This window comes from Phalacrocorax aristotelis, chromosome 4 (genome assembly GCF_949628215.1).
Source record: "Phalacrocorax aristotelis chromosome 4, bGulAri2.1, whole genome shotgun sequence".
Classification (NCBI taxonomy): domain Eukaryota; kingdom Metazoa; phylum Chordata; class Aves; order Suliformes; family Phalacrocoracidae; genus Phalacrocorax; species Phalacrocorax aristotelis.
Genome location: NC_134279.1, coordinates 35,540,424 through 35,559,457, shown reverse-complemented (window position 1 = coordinate 35,559,457; position 19,034 = coordinate 35,540,424). Strand labels below are relative to the sequence as shown.

General features: G+C 41.3%; 1 protein-coding gene across 3 annotated transcripts in view; it reads right to left on the bottom strand.

Annotated features, from left to right (window-relative positions):
• Nucleotides 1-12,853: 12,853 nt before the first annotated feature.
• Nucleotides 12,854-19,034, bottom strand: part of MND1 (meiotic nuclear divisions 1) — a 43,045-nt gene continuing 36,864 nt past the window's right edge. For 2 of the 3 annotated variants that reach the window (XM_075090968.1, XM_075090969.1), the window contains exons 7-8: nt 14,733-14,777; nt 12,854-13,026 (exon numbers count right to left, since the gene is read on the bottom strand). In XM_075090968.1, coding sequence (XP_074947069.1) covers nt 12,920-13,026; nt 14,733-14,777 — 152 coding nt within the window. In that variant the 3' untranslated portion in view covers nt 12,854-12,919. Of the gene's footprint in view, nt 13,027-14,732; nt 14,778-17,903; nt 18,004-19,034 lie in introns of those variants that run through there. The other variant, XR_012660299.1, reaches the window with a different exon arrangement.

Here is a 19,034-nt window from a genome sequence, read left to right as displayed (position 1 = left end):
CAAAACACCAAGAGGAGGGCTGTAACTGCTTTTCTTACAGCAAAAAAACAGTGAAAGTTTCAGCCTGAAAATATATTCGTGACTGGGAAATTACCATGTTTGAAGAGCATGAACTAGAGGACTAGATAGACAGAGAGAGACAGTAAATCATACGGATGTAAAAGCACATTACTGCTCAAGCTAGAAACACTGCTTGAAGGAATTGTATTGTCTGTTGGCATAATATTTTCTTTTATGTTAATTGAGCATATAAAGAAGTAGGTCACTACTTAATGCAAACTTCTGAACTGGTGCCTCACTACTTGTGGCCTTACAATTATGGACAATCAAAACCAATTAAATGCATCCATTAAGTAATGATCTTGCCCATGGAAAACACATGAGACCGAAAAGTAAAAAAAAAACTCATAGGAGCAAACGTTCTAAAATTATTTATATATTTATATTCTGGTACAATGTACAATAGCAAGGGGGACAGGCTGGTATTTCTGAAAGGTCAATTTTTTGTGGAAGTAACCAGCAACGAAAACACCAGAATAACATATTCCACATGATTCATAGTCCTAGCAGCCAGAGGTAGAGAGTTTGCACAGGCACACTGTAACTCTTAACCTAAAAAGGGATACATCTAGGTTTTATGGCAACTCATGACTCTTCAGCAAGAGTCCTAGATTATCTTTCTTTGCTTTATACAGATCTAAGCATTTTAATTCCACCCATTTGGGAAAAATTCAAAAGATTTTTTTTTTAAGTCTATTTAGCATGACCAGGATGTGAAAAGAAAACAGAGGATGCTTGATGAAGCTTTCTCAAGGAAAAGGAGTGCAAACTCACCGCTAACTCTCCTGGGAAACCCTCCCATTCCAAACAAGAAAAAGAGGAGGGAAAGGCATAAGGGACTAAGCCTGAAACTTGGTTTGTTTCACTTTCTGTTTTAAGTTGTTGAAGATAATGCATCCATCCTTCAAAAGCATTGAAAGCTGAGGAGACTGATTCTCAAACTGAAGAATGACACGAGACTTCTGTCAATTACAAAACAGTTATTCAGGGAAAAAAAAAAATCTGCTTTACTGCTGGTCTCTGTTGAGACCCCAGATCCTGTCCAAGGTATTTAGGCTCCAAAAACAGTAGTAAGCAAAATGACTTTCATCTAGATTGCATATTCCTTCTGTATTCAGAACCAGGCTCAATTGCTCCTGCAGTAAAGGATGATTTACAATCCTGCTGTCTTTGACAACAGAAAGCTTAAGTGAAAAAAACCTCACAAAATCTCCTTTATTTACTTGAATTCATTTAGCTACCCTAGGGAAGAGACCTGAGACTAACTCAGGCAGATTTAAGGCTCCCAGTGATTTCAGTAGAACTTGGTCTCCTGAAAAGCTCTGAAGAGACACAGATTCACAAGTGCTTTGCATGGCATTTAGCAAAGCTGTACTCAAAACCCCTGGGGATGTCAAGACAGATGCTGAAAAACAGGCAATAACCTGCTGAGGGGCTGGAAGGAAAAGAGGCTGTATTACGCTCAAAGCACTTCAGGAAAGCTTCTGCTGGAGAAATTGCACTGTGGGGTATGATCTTTTCCTTATACCTCCATTTTACCTGTGAACTAAGGAAAAATAATTCGTTTAAAGGAAAAAAAAATAGCAATACTTTTCATGATGCTCATGAAAAGATATGATCAGGCTGGTCTGTTCCAGAGGCTAGGCTGCAATACAGCTGCACTTTAAACTACGTTTGCCAGAAGCACGTTTTTTTAACAAAACCTCTTCAGTCTCGAAGCCTTCTGATGCTGCAGAGAGAGCTACAGAGGCTGAAGCTGCATCTCACATCTCATTTGGACACAGGACAGCTGTTTCTGCAGCAAGGCATTACAAAACACGTAGCATTCAAGGCTCGTTTGCAGAGACTCTTTGCGTGACTAATCTCTAAGCAATCACAATTTTTCCTCGACAGAAGCTCCACAGCATACAGCAGATTGCCAGGCTCTGCCTTGGCATCAAGTGCTCCTGCTGAAATGCGTCCTGGGGCTGAGATGGCAGAAGGTATCAGCAACGAGGGGAAGGCCAGAGGCACAATATCCTGCATCATCTTGCATTACGCCGCAGCCTCCCGCTGCAGAGAGGGCTCCAGAAAAGTTAGTCTGTTTCGATAAAAATTGGGTGAAATTCAAGAAGCTTTAGCCAAAAGGTAAAATGGAAGCCACGTGCCACGGAATTCTGCAGCACAAACCTCCCAGATTTTTATCCCTGAAGCAAAAGCTACTGATTTCAGCTCAGAAGGCAGAAAGGATTGGGAGAGGGAAATTGTGGGGGTGAAATCCAGGGCAGATTAGGTGGAGGTATATGGAGACAAGAATCCTGATTCCCTAGAGGTGAATAGGGTCCAAGTAAAAAGGGAATTTTACTAGGCTGAGCAGAGGATTCCTAAAAAGGAAATTATTTTCCTCCTTTTCATCAACAAGAAGATTGTTCCAGCGACAGTTACCATGGAAACTGATTTTGAGAGTTACAAGAAAGCATTTATGGTACAGAGCTTATTTTAAAAGATGGTGAACAGCAGCATCCCATTCCTGTAACAGGACTGATAACCCGATCACATGGCCCAAAGAACTAAAAAAATATATTTAAAGGTGGCATGGAACAGCAGTGCTAAATGGAACTATCACAGCTGCATATCGCTGTGCCTTTATGACCTTCACAATCGTGAACAGAGGACTCAAAATAAAGTTTCTCCCAGGACACAGCTTTAGCCAGGCTGACTGGCACCACATCTCTCAACGATCGAAAGCCAGTCTGGTGAGCACCTCAGTTAATTCAATTAGCCTGTCTCATTCTTTTGTGTCATTCAGTTTTACTGCGAAGGAGGGATTTATTTTTTTTCAGACTGAAAATTTACACTTGTCAAATGCAAGGAGGCGTGCAGCTGACCGGAGTGAGGAGGGCAGCACCCCTGCCCGCCATGGTGTTTCCACATTCACATATTCCCATTTTGTTTCTTCCTGCGGCTGCTGCATGGACAAGGGACACTGAGAAGTGCCTGCTACCCCAAGGGCTGCCGTGATGCTGGCTGCAAACCTTGGTGGCAAATATTTTCCTCACCAGCTATGGGTAACCTGCTGACAAAAGCAACTAACATTACCCGTAAAACCTAGCATACATTGAAACAAGCACATAGCCCCACACTGGTGAACTGAGCTAATTCCAGTTGGCAGCCAGTCACGAGCGGGGTTCCCCAGGGCTCAGTGTTGGGGCCAGTCTTGTTTAATATCTTTACCAATGATCTGGATGAGGGGATCGAGTGCACCCTCAGTAAGTTTGCAGGTGACACCAAGTTAGGCAGGAGAGCTGATCTGCTTGAGGGCAGGAAGGCTCTGCAGAGGGACCTGGACAGGCTGGATCGATGGGCTGAGGCTTAACAAGGTTAATGAGGTTTAATAAGGCTTATGAGGTTTAACAAGGCCAAGTGCCAGGTTCTGCACTTTGGTCACAAAAAAGCCATTCAACACTCCAGGCTTGGGGAAGAGTGGCTGGAAAGCTGCCCATGGGAAAAGGACCTGGGGGTGTTGGTTGACAGCTTGCTGAACGTGAGCCAGCAGTGTGCTCAGGTGGCCAAGAGTGTCCTGGCCTGCAACAAGAATTGTGTGGCCCTCATACTCAGCACTGGTGAGGCCACACCTTTGAATATTGTGTTCACTTTTGGGCCCCTTGGTATAAGAAGGACATTGAGTTGCTGGAGCGTGTCCAGAGAAGGGCAACGAAGCTGGTGAAGGGTCTGGAGAACAGGTCTTCTGAGGAGCAGCTGAGGGAGCTTGGGTTGTTTAGTCTGGAGGAGAGGAGGCTGAGGGGAGACCTTATCGCTCTCTACAACTACCTGAAAGGAGGTTGTAGTGAGGTGGGTGTTGGTCTCTTTTCCTAGGTCACTAGTGATAGGACAAGAGGAAACGGCTTCAAGCCGCATCAGAGGAGGTTTAGATTGGATATTATGAAAAAATTATTTACTGAAAGAGTGGTCAGACATTGGAACAGGCTGCCCAGAGAGGTGGTGGAGTCACCATCCCTGGAGGTATTTAAAAGATGTGTAGACGTGGCACTTCAGGGTATGGTTTAGGAGACATGGCAGTGTTGCGTTGATGGTTGGACTCGATGATCCTAGAGGTCTTTTCCAACCTTAATGATTCTATGATTCTTTCTGTGATTTACTCCAGCCAAAGCAGAAACAGGTCACCCCTTTAAATTAAGCACGAAGGGGTTTTCCCATTATCCCAGTCCATTGATCTCTGAAAAACCAAGAAAAGCTGTGAACTTTCAGAAGGGCTCATCACCTCCTGAGTCTGCTCTTTACAAGGAAGGGGTTAATTTCTGCCAGAGTAGCCAAAGTCCTGATGAAGGAGAAGATACTGCCTTGCACAGCTGGAGGTATTCTCAATGAGAGAGCATCAGCGGGGAATAAAAAGCCACCATACTAATGGTTATTGCAAGTGTGAAGTCACTAGCACCAAAAATTTTCTTTCCCATTAAATGGGAATTCAAGCTAATAAAAGCTACTTTTATATACTGCCCGCAGGTTTCTATGATCTCTCACACACAGTATTAAAATGTTGACTTTAGAATAGAAGTCATGAGGTTTTTATTCTTCCCTTCATCTGCAGACTTTACTGTTTTGTATTTACTTCCTATTTTCATTGCCTAGGACTTCGAAGGCTGAGGAATGGGAGGCTGGACACGTGCATTATGTCTGTTCCAGACTTCAAAGAGAAAGAATACACGGACATGACCTTTAAACTAAAAGGCATAATGCTCTACTAAAACTGCCACAAAATTTTTCACGTGAGGCTATCAAGAGCTTTTCAGCTTTACAGATACGAGGCTGTTCCCTGCACACAAGTAACCGAGGAGCAGTATCTCCTCTCACAGCCACGCGCAGCGCTGGAAGGAGAACCTCGGAGCCCAGACTCCTGGGGCCAGCCTCTAATGGCTAAAACCCAAGATAAGACGACACTTGTCAGGTGGAGCAAAGACTAGAGGCAAACCCCGGGCTTTTGCAGGATGTGAGCGCAGAAACGGATGAGAATATAAATTAACTCAATCAGATCTGGATGCTTTTTGAGGCACTCAGAAATCAAGCAAGTCTGTAAAGGCACATGCTGCAGAGACGTTTCTTTTTCAAGTAGACTGATGCTGCTCTGAAGGTTCTTCCTCTACTGGCTTCTTGGCAAAACTTCTTTAATTTTAGTAAAAGCTGAAACCATGTGTCCCACCATCACTGCCATCATTCCTACAAGAGGTGACAGAACAGTTGCATTAGCATTGACTTGGTCAAAAAAATAAAGCCTCTAAAATATATTATTCTGAAAAAAATCACATTGTCAGGTAGATAGCTTGACATCAAATGGTTTCTTTCAGTAACTGCATAGTAAACTTGCAAGTTTAGTCCTCTGAATTTTTTAATTTAATTGTAAATGGTTGCATACACCATTGCGTACTAGTTTATAATGCAAAAGCACTTGCATTAGAGTACAACTATTCACCACTCACTTGCCAAGATAAGCATTTGTTATGGTTACTATGTCCAAAAAAATGTTGTCTAAAAGAGCTGAGAGGGGAACTTCTATCAGCTGTAGATCTAAGTGCAGATCTTGGTAGTGCTTTTCAAGCAGCGAACCCTCCTTCCTCTGGCCTTCATTCAGGACAGAAACATACTAACCAATAATAGTAGCCACGGAAAGACAAAACTTTACAAAAACCTGTTGCTATCGTTTTCTGTCTGCTCCCAAAAGCTGGATGATGCATCTGGGGAGGTTCGTGTGGGAAATATGTGCATAGCAAGTCAAGAATCAATGCTTTTCATTTAAGATTTTTCTAATTTGGGAAGTCAGTCCAAAACAGAGGTCAGACAATGCCCACTCCCTTGGTTCAAGACGGACTGAAAAGAACCCAAAATCTGCAATTAAATTCCGCTTTTTCATTTCCCAAGTTCCTATCAACTTGACAGCCAAATTTGCATATCAGTAAAGGGCACTTGACAGAAAACTCTATTTCAGTAACCAGCATAGGCATTGAAGAAAGAATAAGAACGAAAATACGCAATCCCAAAACGCAGATTTTATATCATGCCTACTCAAAAGAGTGAAGATTTGTGTCCTACTCAGACGTGCATGGTTTTCCTAGGTTTGTACAATCTTCTAACAATTTAGTTAGTAATAAGGAAAGGGCCCATGACTTACTTTTTTTCTGGTAAAGAAAAAGCTTCAAAAATGTGATAACCAATTTTGAACAAAACAGTTTAAATTCAAGTTTTGATTTTGAATTATTTTAACTCTCTTAATTTTACCACCTCCAATCTAAGGACAGATCAGTAAACCAGTATTTCTAGAACACCTTTACTTGAAAGGACCAGAAAAAGTTGATGGACCCGGAAGATGAATCTGAATCTGGTTTGTTCAAAATAGCTGTTAAAAAAAAAAAAAAATTACTCACTCACTGAACCTTTGACTGTAGTTGCACCCAAACCAGAACATATAATCCAGGCTTTTTTTTTCCTTTTTTCTCTTTTTCCCTTTAATAGCTGAAGATGCTAATGATAAATACCTAACTGAAATCAGAGCATAATGGAAGAGGGAAAACAAAGCTTCTTGCCTTTCACCAGATGATACTGAGACTGGTGTTTTGGAGCTCTTGGTATAACTCTTTTCGGCGTTCTTACATACCCTTCTTAAACAGATACGATGTTAATGACCACGGAATAACAAACAGGTCTGCTACAGAACCTTGACTTTTGCTTTTTAATACTGATCTCGGGAATTAACTGGCTTTTTAAAAACACAGGGAAAAGCATATTCCCTAGAATATATTTTAGGAAGAAAGAAAACCCACAGAGGAATATAGTTTCTTATGAGGATTAATTGATGTCTGTGCAAGAAACTAATCAAAAAGCATTTCTGCCACTGGGGGTATATCTTTGACCAAGTACAGCATAACGGGGGGGACAACGGGGGACGACGGGGGGGGGACCTGACTCAGTATTCAGTTAATTTTTCTGCGAAACTGAAAACAAGATACAAAAAAAATCTGACTTTCATCTTCATTCAGAAATCCTCTAGAATGCTAGAATCAGCCAGATGCATTATTTTGCATGGCTAGTAATGGAAAGGCAACAAAATATGATGGGACTGACTTTTTTCTGGTACTTTCTCAGGCTTTTTTTAAGAAGGCAGAAAGGTGAGGGGGGAAAGAAAAAAAAAAAAAGGTAATTTTTCCCCGTTGTAGATTGCAGAAAGGAGAAAAAACAGCTTTTGCACCTCAAGATAAAAATCTGATCTCAGAATGCCACCGAGGCACAGCATAGATGCAGGCGACACGAACGAAGGCAGCCAGGGAAAGTGGTGGATCCCTGTAAGACATGGCTTCTGTATGTGTGCAGTAACTCAGGCCCTCTTCGCATCAAACACAACTTCTTCCTCCACTGGCTTTCTCTAGGAGCCATAATTTTTAACAGCTTTTCCTTCTGAGCTTCAGCAGCAGCAGTTCAAATTCATCACCTCACCTGAAAAAAGGTACCCCTCGGACTGGTTATAGGATTTACGTTACAGCCAGTAGGGCAGCTTGACTTTTTGAAACACAAGGATGGACTACTTTTCTAAATGAAGTCTTTCATGTGGAAAGGCTCTTCATTTCTCAGAATAGCTTGAGTTTTCTTCAAACAACTGGAAACAGAAAATTGCCCAGCAGGTTTTGCTTGAAATCTGTTCTTTATAAATACTTCACCAGGATTTGATTTTTGTTTTTCAAAAGGAAATTTTTTTCAGACTAGATTAGGTGAAGTAATGACCAGAAGACCAAATTATCCATAATATAAAAACTGTTCATTCATTTGTAGTGCGTTATACACTTTCTGAAGCGACCCTGAGATGTTCAGCAGTGCTTGTGGTGGCGTTCACAGACGTTTTTGCCCTCTAATCTTCTTGACTTGCAGCCTGCGCACATGCAGTTTAAAGAGGCAAGTCTAATGTATAGATGCTTGCCTTCCTATATGCTTTTGCGCTGGAAGGTGTGCGCTGACAGGCGTGTCAGCAAGAGGAGTAAGACAGACAACCATCTGTACAGACTGCAGCGTGATGTTCGTTCAGCCTACGTCGTTTCTGTAAGCAGATCTGAAAGGGAGATGACAGTGGAGGGATGGGAGAGAAAAAGCAAAAGGAAGAAGGAGAAAAGGAAGCTGAAGAGAAAGGCTATCCCTGCTGTGAGGGCAGATCCCTAAGCACAGGAGTATTTACACAAGCACTGTATCCAGACAGCAGCTAATTGCACACGGAAGAACCCAGCCACTGGCACAACACCAAGGATTAGCCAAGGACTCCAGCTGTTGAAGCCACGAGACGTGCACTTCTGAGGTGTGCTGATTCTGTAGTGCAGGAAAGATATCTAATTGCTGTTGCAGTAAAGCCTTGTGTAAATTTACAGTGCCACAAACCCCCAGACTAATTATCACAGCTCCATAAGCAGCAGAAGTAACCAAGTCAGGCTGCCAAGACATGGGTTTTGTAGATCCCTGTTCCTTCCCACTGAAGTGATGCACACACCACCCCGTCTCAACCCCAGCAATGCTGCCAACTCCTCCACCAGCAGGCACCAAACGCTTCCAGGTCTTTTGCAGCCATCTTCCATATTTTTCCTTCCTCCTCCCATCTCCAGCATGCTTTACCCCTTCTCAGGTCCTTAAACTGGCAGGTGGGAAAGGGAAAGCGAGCCAAGCGGAACAGATAGATCGCAAGCTCACACTGCAGCCCCTCAGACTAAATTTGGCTGAAATCCACTGTGAAATTTAAGAACACTGGGAGGGAAAAGAAGGAAAGAAATGACAGAAAATTGTAATCCTGTAAACCTCACCTCTACAAGAATCAAGGTGAAGATAAGCACCAGCCAGATCGAGTGGATCAGACTAGTGGATATACGTCTAGGCAACAGGAGGGCTCTGTACAGAGCTCTTGCATCAACCTTCTTAGTCACTATCACAGGTTGGATTTCTTTTCTCATCATTCTCCCAGTCAGTTTCAGTTCCAGCTTTGCCACTTGGCCACAGCATCACTGTGCCATTTGCTGCAGAGCCTGGATTTTCCCTTTTAAAACATGTAGGCTACTACACCCCCCCAAAAATTAATGATATTTCAGAGGGTGCATTAATGAGAGGTTTAGCAGCTGAATTATGTCAAAACCTAAACCCTTGTGACTGTTAACATTTCAGTGCTCTGCAAGTACCACAAAAGGAGCCCTAGAGTCCACGTTTGGCTAGTTAAAAGAAAAGCTGAGGAAGAATAGGTTGTTTCAGGGCAGATACAGTCAGCAAACTTTCTTTAAACTGGTAAGGTTTCTAAGTGGGTCGGGTACAAACAAATATTTTCTCCTGTGTCTATGTTTGCTTCACAGTAGCTAATCAGCATCAGTCCCGAAGAGGTTTACCCAACACCTCAGCCTGGTACTGTAGTGATAAACTCTTCACAAGATTATTTTGAAAAGCTGGACCTGATAGTGCTCCTGTAAGAGCTGCAGACCTGGCTAAAAACAGCTGCCTTTGATTTTCGCACTTTGCACTAGTAGCTGCTTTAATTATAAACCTGAATTGTGATAAGGACCTAACCTCCTGACTTTGCTATAACAGCCGAAAATATTTGCCTTACATGGGCAAAAACCTGCAGGGCAGAAGAAGAAAAAAAAAAAAAGAGGAAGACATATGAGAGAGATACATAATATAGCTGTGACATAACCACAAGAGTGACAGCAGAAGTGCGCATTTAAACCCCACAATTTTCATATTAGTTTCTTTAGAAATATCCCAGACTCTGTCTCAGGAAAACTCTGAAGAAACGAACTGGGGCACAAGATCAGATTGATTGTTTTCATTTTTGCTATAAGCTAATAGCCAAAAACATCTCCGAAATAAAATTATTTAACCGTTAGTGATTTTTAACTCAGCAGAAAACAAATGTCTTAGCTCCTTTTAAAAATTAAAGTGAACACACATCTCAAACCACATAATCATACATGGTTTCATACTGTGGGATTTAGCAGTCCACTGCATATCTTTTTTAAGAAAAAAAGCTTCTATAAGTGAGCAGATGCAGCAGTCTGAAAGTGTCTTGGAATATTCAAGACAAACAAATTGCCTCTTTTTGTTTCAGAAAGGGCCTGGATTTGCTTTTCCCATTGAGAGTCACCTACACTAAAAAGGTAGCATAAAAATACACAGACTCCACTAGAGGAATAAGCATCAGTTTCTGATTAAAATGCGCCTCTTCTTCCCTGCCTCTCTTTAGCTGAGAAATTTCTGTTCTGGCTGTTCCAGAATTGTGTCCTCACAGGAGGAGACGCATTCTTGCGTGCCAGGCTTGCTAACCAATACCAGAAGCAGAAGACAGGAGCGGAAAAGAAAGTATGATTGCATGTGTGTTCTATTCCGTACCTGTAAAAAAACCCCAAAACTCGACAGAAAATTATATTGCTAGAAATTCCTTGTGCTTGAACTGAAGTTTTGTGTCCAAAGCACGAGGGCTGCATTTGACGTTTTAAAGGTATTGCTCACGTTGGCTGACCGTCGCATCTCCACAAAAGTCTACCTCAAGTGCAGTTACTTATTGCTGCAAGTTACTATTTATTACTTAATGCTATTTATTATAGTTAATAATAACTATATTTATTAAACATTTAGTTAAATAACTATTACATAATTTATTCAATATATTAAGATAACATTTAATGCTATTTATTATATTAAATGGTTTTGTTGCCGTCTGCAATGCTTTCACCCTACGACAGGAAGCCACAATATTGCAGCTAAACTTACATAGCTGGTCATCTTAATTTCCTTCTTGAATTTGGGAAGTAGCCAAAGCAATAGAAATCTGTAAGAAACCCTCATCCCCACAGGTACCAGAGGGAGTCTTTGTGCCCTAACTGCCACAGGCCGTGAATTACCAGAGACTCCTTGACGAGTAGAAGCTCAGCCACATAAAAGAGATTCTAAGAGATAAGAACCATCAGCAAGTTCATGTGCTCAACGTTCCTTCATATAAACAAGCCGTTTGAATCATCATCATCATCTCTTGTGTGTGGCAGATACGTGCTCTTCAATGTATATGTGCCAAGGAGCTTCTGACACCTGTCAGGTGGGACAGAATAGATGCAGAGAAAAACAGCATTTAGCAAAAAAAAAAAAAAAAAAAGTTACTTAATTCCACAAAAAACAGAAAAAGCTCTTTCTTTAGTGTTTCACAGCATAAAATCCAAGAGCAAGAACAACCACCCAAGCTACACGTGCATCAGTACTTTGGTTTGGCACTGTCTCTTAGCTCTGGTGGACGGTACTCCAGTGCTGGGGCAACGCCAGGCCTGGTAAGAAACCCAGCATTCAGCTCAGTACTACCTACTTGCATTAAGCTTTTACCAGCCAGCAGCTGATAAGCTGTACTCAGTTCGTAACACATTTATGTTAAATACTGGATATATTAGGAATAAAATCTTTCCAAACGCATAGAAGGACGTCTCCCTTTCTATTGTAAGCACAGTGACATTTTACTATGTGCCAGGCACCCCATACGTTTTCCTTAGGCAACACATGACTTGCTACAGTGCCTCCATGAGGGGAAAATCTCACACTTGGTATCTTCCCAAAAACTTTTCTGTCTTCATAGACATGGAACGACAATAGCCGGGGGATGCCTAAAATGCTTGGATTTTAACACATGCTGAACTGTTAGGAAACATTTTAATTGGAAAGGTCACAGGAGACAGACTCCCTAGTGTATCTCCGGCTAAATGTCACCTTTTCAGCAATACTCTCCTGAGAGGTTACATAAAAGGCAGGCAGACAACACACCCATCTACCCTGCAGCAGGCCCACCTGCTTTGTAAAGGTAAAGCTCATATCCTCCAGAGCTGTACAGCAGAAATACGGTCTTGCAATCTATAGCTGTGGCAGGTAGGAGACCAGTCTGTGCTCTCCACCCCTCTTCTTTGTAGCCATGCACTGATCGGAGCTAGAAACCAGAAGCTGATAAAAAGCGAGGAGCTTGCAAGTGAGACATTTTGAAATTTGTTATTATTCTGGTTGGCTGCTTTTTTAGTCTGAACTTGAAAAGTGTATATGAACCCAAAGATGCTCAGCATCTTCAATTCAATTTGAACAGCAAATTTAATTTGGTATCTCACATCCCAGATTAGCACCCTAAGTCTTGGTGCACTGTGGCGCGAATGGATGGATGCTCTTTGCTGCCTCTCCTAGGCAGTAACAATCTTGATCAGGGAAGCTTTCTTGGTGTCAAATCCAGTATATTGGGCTGGAAAAGATTTAGCTCTGATGAACTAGTATTTTCCAACAAAAAACAAAATTTTGTCACTAAACTTACAAGTAGCTCTAGCAACACAATGAAGAACAACTTGAAATCAGACCTCAGCCTTTCTACTCACATCCTTACTGCCTCCACGTTTTCCATTAATGGTTACGCATCTTTTGAATTTCATTATTGAGATGAGGGAAAAATTCATTCTATTCCATATTGTCCTGTTATTTCCACTCCAAAGTCTTCAACACATTTAAACATAAATCTCTGGAGCTTCTAGCTCTTAGTACTGCTCCCAATTAAGCAAAAGGGGAATGAAAACCAGTCTTAGGACTTTGTGATAATTATTCCCCATAACCTCTGTTCATTCTTAGTCTGTCTCACAGAAGTAACCAAGTGATTTACTGCCTCTCTGGAAGTAGCAGGAAAAAAAAAAAAAAGAAATGCAACAAATTTTTTTAGAATTTTATTAACGAAACCTGTAAGTGAAAGAATGGTCAGTTGTTTGGAGAGGATTCAGACAGACTTAAATGCCGACCAAGAATATTTAACAAACTATGTACAACTGTGTCAGCTATCAACTGAACACTAATCAATGTAATCCAAATCTTCTGGGATTCCAAAACTTTTGTCAATTCTGCTCTCTTCAAATCCAAATTTACGTTTGGCCCAGGACTTTATTGAAAAGATGTTATCTGTAAACAGAATTAAAAACATTACAGACTTTAATGTTTAGGAAAGCATGAATTATAGCCTTGGCTACAACAAAATCCTTCCATTTGCACTCTCTCTGTGTATTTGAAAGAGGTACGGGGGGGGGGGTGGGGGGTGCGGGCGGGTGCATCATTACTACGTACATTTAGAACAGAAAGTGAGAGGAGGCTTTTGCTGATGACATAATTTTACTCAGTACCAAGTAAAATGTCTTCTTTTTGGGGGGTTACCGTTATCTTTTCTTGCTCCTCTTCTATGAGGAGACTGAAAGCTACAGTTACAGCGTAAGCCTGCTATAGAGTGATGAGGAAAGTGTGAATAGGCATAGTAAGTATTTCATAGGTGCTTTTTCAACGATTATCTTCTGTGTGACTGTCTCCAACTGGGAAAATCAGACTGAAATTAATTACAAGGTCCTTTCCAGTCCTGCGTATGTTTGTTCAGATAATGTACATTTTGTCTGGAAGTTAAAAGACATTCAAGTAGCTTTATTTTAGTCAGCATTTCTCTTTTAGCATCACATTACTATTATTTTAGCATATACATTCTCTACAATGTAACATCATTTTTCACTGCAGTATTGATTGAAACTCACTTCATTGCTAACACCCATAAACTGCAGCATTCCTTAAAACAGGAAATGTTCTCTGTGTGCACACCTTAAATATTTTATTTTCTTTAACCATCAGACGCTTGGTTTAAAAACTGTCTTTTCAAAAGAAAAATATGCTACAGCATATAACCTAATTGTCTAATTAAACAGCAAAGTACTTTCTACAGCCTGTGGCATAGTTTTTAACTCTCAAGACCTTGAGAACATTCTGTCATCGATAGTAGAAAGCCCTGACAAGAGTACTCCCAGAAGTTATTTTCAAATACATAATTTTATTTCCCCATACACAGTGAACAACCCAGTGCAAATGAAGATATAAAATAATCATAGTCAGAAGACTATGACAATGATATCCTGCTGCACTTGGCATAACTGATGATAGTGAGCAGTCCATCAGTGGTAGATGAATTCTAAACAAAAAAATTACAAGCAATATTCTAAAAAATTTAAAACAAAAATAAGGACATACATACCACTTGCTCTGCGAAATGGAAATATATAGCACTATAGCAAAGCTAAGCAGCAACAGAAAATTGAGTTTAACTTCCATACAAGTGTAACCTTCCTCAAAACTGTGCAGCATTTTTCCTCCATGTCAAAGCTGATGAATTAGTTTTAGAAGTACCTACTTTATATTAGCATCCATCATATGGTAGCAGCAATAAGATTCTACAAAGAATTCTCTTTAAAAACAGATGAAAAATCAGAAAAAAACTTACAGTTTCTGAATACCTGGACACCATCATTTCTAGTCTCTTTCTTTTAATGTTTTCCTCCTCTTTAGAGGTTTTAACTCAACCAAGAAAACGAGCTGCAGGTTTTAACATGGTGTGCAAGATAGCACCAGAACAACAAATATGTTATGTGAAGTACATTCAGTAACTAAACTGAGAAAATGTATTCTTTTTTCGAATCATGATCATTTATAAGCAAAACATACTTCTGTGTGTTTTTGTAAGTGAGGGCTATCCTACATCAAGTCTTAATCAAATTTAAAATTCAAAACAATGAGTTGTCTTTTACTGAAGTCGCACTAGCCTGAAGCTGTGTTAAGCAATATAAATGCATACATACCAGTCCATCTATTGGCTGCCTCCTTGGCTATTTTATTTGTTTGGCCTGAAATAGAGAAATAAAACAAACAAGCAAGTATACGTCAGAGCAAAATCATACAATAGTTTCAGGGCACAGAGAAAATTTTTCTTCTAAACCCTTCTTTTGTTTTAAACTTTGAAGGTTCCAGCAAGCACGAACCTATGTTAAAGAAAAAGAGGAGCAAAGCAACATAAAAGCTACGATAAGAACAACCGTAAGTTTATTTTAAAATAAAATAATCCTAGTTTAGTTTGCCTGGGGGCTTAATTATCTGTACCAAGACTGGAACTAGACACACTGCCTGAAGATACTAGAGGCAACCGAGATGGAAAATATTTTATAATCCTCTCTATACATAAGTAATCCATCACATAGGTATGCACGACCCTACACAGATAAGGAAAATGACAAGGGTAGCAGTCTATCCCATTAATCCAAAAGTTTATCATACAGCTCTGGAAGGTCTCCCAGGCTTTGAGAAGCCCCTCAATGAAACGAGACAAAATAGTGCTCCTGGTTATTAAACTTGGCTTCCCTCCCTTACCACTGCTCTAGATCTAAAAACATAATAGTAAATTATCATTGCTACAAATAGCTTTAATATAGTTTCCATGAGGCAAAACAGTATCAAGAAAAATTCCTCTCAGATCACCTTGCTCCCATTAAAATAAGTACTGAATCAAATCAAGCAGGTTGTTTTGCAACGTGGGAATTTATCAGAATCATTATGGTTCTCACGCCTACACATAACTTTGTTATTCCTAGTCAGTCTTGTTAGTACTTGCATGATAATACTCATTTGAACGGTCAGCATGAAATTTGTCTCCAGGGGTACTGAGAAGTGAATGTGTGATCAGGTATCCATTGTTATAAAGATTATACTTGAGGCAAAATTAAATTATGTTGAAAAATCATCTGCTAGTACACAGGAAGATAAGCACTAATTATTCTACTCTTAATACTTCTGCAAGTGACCTGAAAAATGTTTTAATCAGAGTAAAACAATGTTTCAAAACCAGTCCAGTTTCTAGAAGTGCCCTACAATTAGAAAGCCTGGGCATAGCATGAAGAAAAGTAAAAAAGAAATATGGGCAAAAAAAAGGGAGTGGGTGAGAAGATGGCATTTTTGCTCATTTGCATGCACCAGAAATTCAAGTTATTCCTAGCTCGAGAGAGATATTCTTTATTTCCTTCACTGACTGCTTGTTGCCACCCCCACTTGTTCAGTTCTGTGACTGGCAGCACTGACAACATACTGGCAGCCAATGGCATTTGAACAATACTTTACCTAATGCTACATAAAGCAAGTCTGTGGAGTAAGGGCTTCTGCTGGTCAGGATTTTAAATGTGTTAGCTATGATACCTCACTTAGCATTTTTCTGAAACTCTAGAGTAAAATTGGAAAGCCATATTTGACTCCAAATAATGAAGTCTGAAATGAAGGCACAGAAACCAGATTAGTATTAAACTCCATGGATCCAGAGCTGCAGGGTGCCAGCATCCTGATGGCAGGTGAGCCAGCCTAGTCTGGACAGCACTTGCTAGGTCTCAGCAGAAACCTCTGCTTTGCTGGAAGCAGCTGACCAGCTGAGTCCTGTGCTTCTGCATCACACAGCAGCTGAAAGTTCCTGCAGCTTTCAGCACATAGCCCTGTGCTTAAAGCACAGTGACTGTACGGTATAGTGCATTAAAATATATATAGTGGCAGCATGGTGCATTGTCACCCTTCAAACATTGCTTATGAATGTTAAAATACACACACACAATCACGTGCTTTTAAAACGTGACTTCTTACCTATGGCAAAGAAAAGGCCAAGGTGACCAACAGATAGAGGTTGGGCAACAGGGTGGTTAGAATGGTGGTGGCTGCCTATAACTGAGCTGTGGCTAGAAATGAAATCATGGTAGTAAGAGCAGGAAGCTACATGGGGAAGTCCCACAATGGGCAGTGCCTTCAATGACTTAAGTAGCAGAGAAATAAAAAAAAGAAACCCAACAAAAGAAACTCCTGAGAGTAAAAGTTATACAAATAAAATGAAGAAATGTTTTAACCATGTCATTCTTTCCATGCACCACCTGGGACTGATCACAGACTGGCAGCAAAGTGTCATGGTAGAAGTGTGGAAGGATCATAAGTGGAGGCAGAACTTCAGGATGGGGAAGGTGACATTCAGACGATCTGGCTGAATATCAAAGGGGAGGCTGCCTCGGTCCCTCAGAGCTGGGAACACACATCCCCCACATTACTCTGTTGCCTGGGGGCTCAGGTTTGGGGAAACAAGAGCCACTTGTAAAACCTCAGGCATGTGACACCTCCAGGAAATGCATTCACAAGAGGCCGGGGCAAGCATTTGCTGCTTGCCATTTCCCATTTACACTGGCTGGCCCACATGCCCATATACATGATAGCACCATAGGGATGTGGGTATGGATTTATTCTGCCATGTTGAAAGTTGCTTAGACCACCAGGTATATTGTACCAACAGCAATGCCAGCTAGCTTGGCAAGTTGCAAGGCACCCATGCATTCCTCGTGCTCACATGAGCTTGCTCAGGCTGGCCAAGACAGCTTGCACTGCCTCTTGTCATCAAGTGAGACTGTCACTGCCACTGCTGCAGGATGGCGCTGCAGTCTGCTTAACCACTGATTCCTTCACTTACATTTTCCCCTCACATTTCATTTTTAATTTGGGGGTGAGGGAAACACATCATCCATTCTCCAGAAACTACCGTGTCATCACCTCAGCTATTGCTTCACGGCTGAGAGCTGAGTATATAGATATCTAAAGGCAACATTAATCCCTTGGGATCAGGCTCAACTCTTGCCTACAATTCCACTGAAGGATCTTGTCTACATGCTGTATCCAACACCAGGCCTGAAAGAAGAAGGAGAAACAGGTATTGGCAGTTATGGACCTGCATCACCTAAAGACATCAGCTACATCTGCATCATTGCCCGCATCTTCCAGAGGCCCCCGACTCCATCACAAGAACTGAGAGAAATGAAGGGATCTGCACCTTGACTACTTTCTGGAAACCTTTTACAATTGCTTCTTGGAACTTTCATTGGCTGTGTCATCTGTACGTGAACAAGCATGGAGGGTGAGAGAAAGGAGGAGTAGTAAAACAGGCATCCCTCAGACACACCTACTTTATGTACTGATGTTACTCAAAGTCATGCTACTTCTGATTGCCAGTTCTCTAGCTCCACAGGATCATACAGCCATCAGCTTCATGATTTTTAGATTGCTCTGAAAAAGAAAGTTTAAGACCTAAAGAAGGCAATAGCATGGGAACTTAAAAATGTATACACCAAAAAAGAATCAGGACACAAACTGTGTGAACTGTAAAAAGGAAAAAACTCAGAGACAGAACTGAGGGCAAGTTGCCAAAACCACCACAACCACTGGGTCCCAAGCTTGGCTGGAGTCCCACCTATCCTCCTGCGGACCACAGCTGCTCTATCAGAACTTAATTTTTTGCAGCTACTAAATAGTACTCCAGTATGGAAGCTGTGCAAGACAATGGAAGGGCCAAATGTGCAGAAGAGGTGAGCAATACAGGAGGCAACATATGTTCCAGATGCTTCCAGATGTTCTCATTACCACTATCAGGCGCTAGTTACACTCTATATCTATACATCTGTACGTAGGCTGACAATATAGATAATTGCTGCCTGGAAGCAACAGAATAATCCATTTGTTCTGGACATTACATATTTGTTTCACCAATCCATGTGACAATGCATCAGACTTTCTCGCTCCCATGCCTGCAGGATACAAGTTGTTCACTCGGCCGAGATGCACACCTGTATCCTCCGCTGGCCAGTTTCTGGCACACTTGATATTTTCTAAGCAGGAAAACAGAAGCTTGCGTTTTCTCTCCAGAACTGAGCAAAAGCAACCACTGCGTGTACAGCAATGCAGAGCCCAGGAGCAGCATGGCTTGCAACACTAGTCTGTTATGTTAGCAAAACACACGTGGAAATATGCCCTAAACAGAGGAAGGCTAAGGGTCAAAGAGTTAGTTTTGACCAGTCCTCATGGAAGCCTCTTTTCCCCTTCAACTCCAGGTGTCTCTGGAGAACTGCAGGGAACTCAGAAAGCCCAGATGCTGGGAACTGAACCACTGTCCTAAGCATCTGTGATTGTCCTTATCACAGGGACAATCCCCTGTACCCCCTTAGAGGAAAGCAAAGGTAGGGAAAAGAAGACCCAGCAGCAGTGAATGTCTGAAAAGAAAGTGAGGGAGGGTTGGAAACATGCTTTTTAATGCAGGCAAC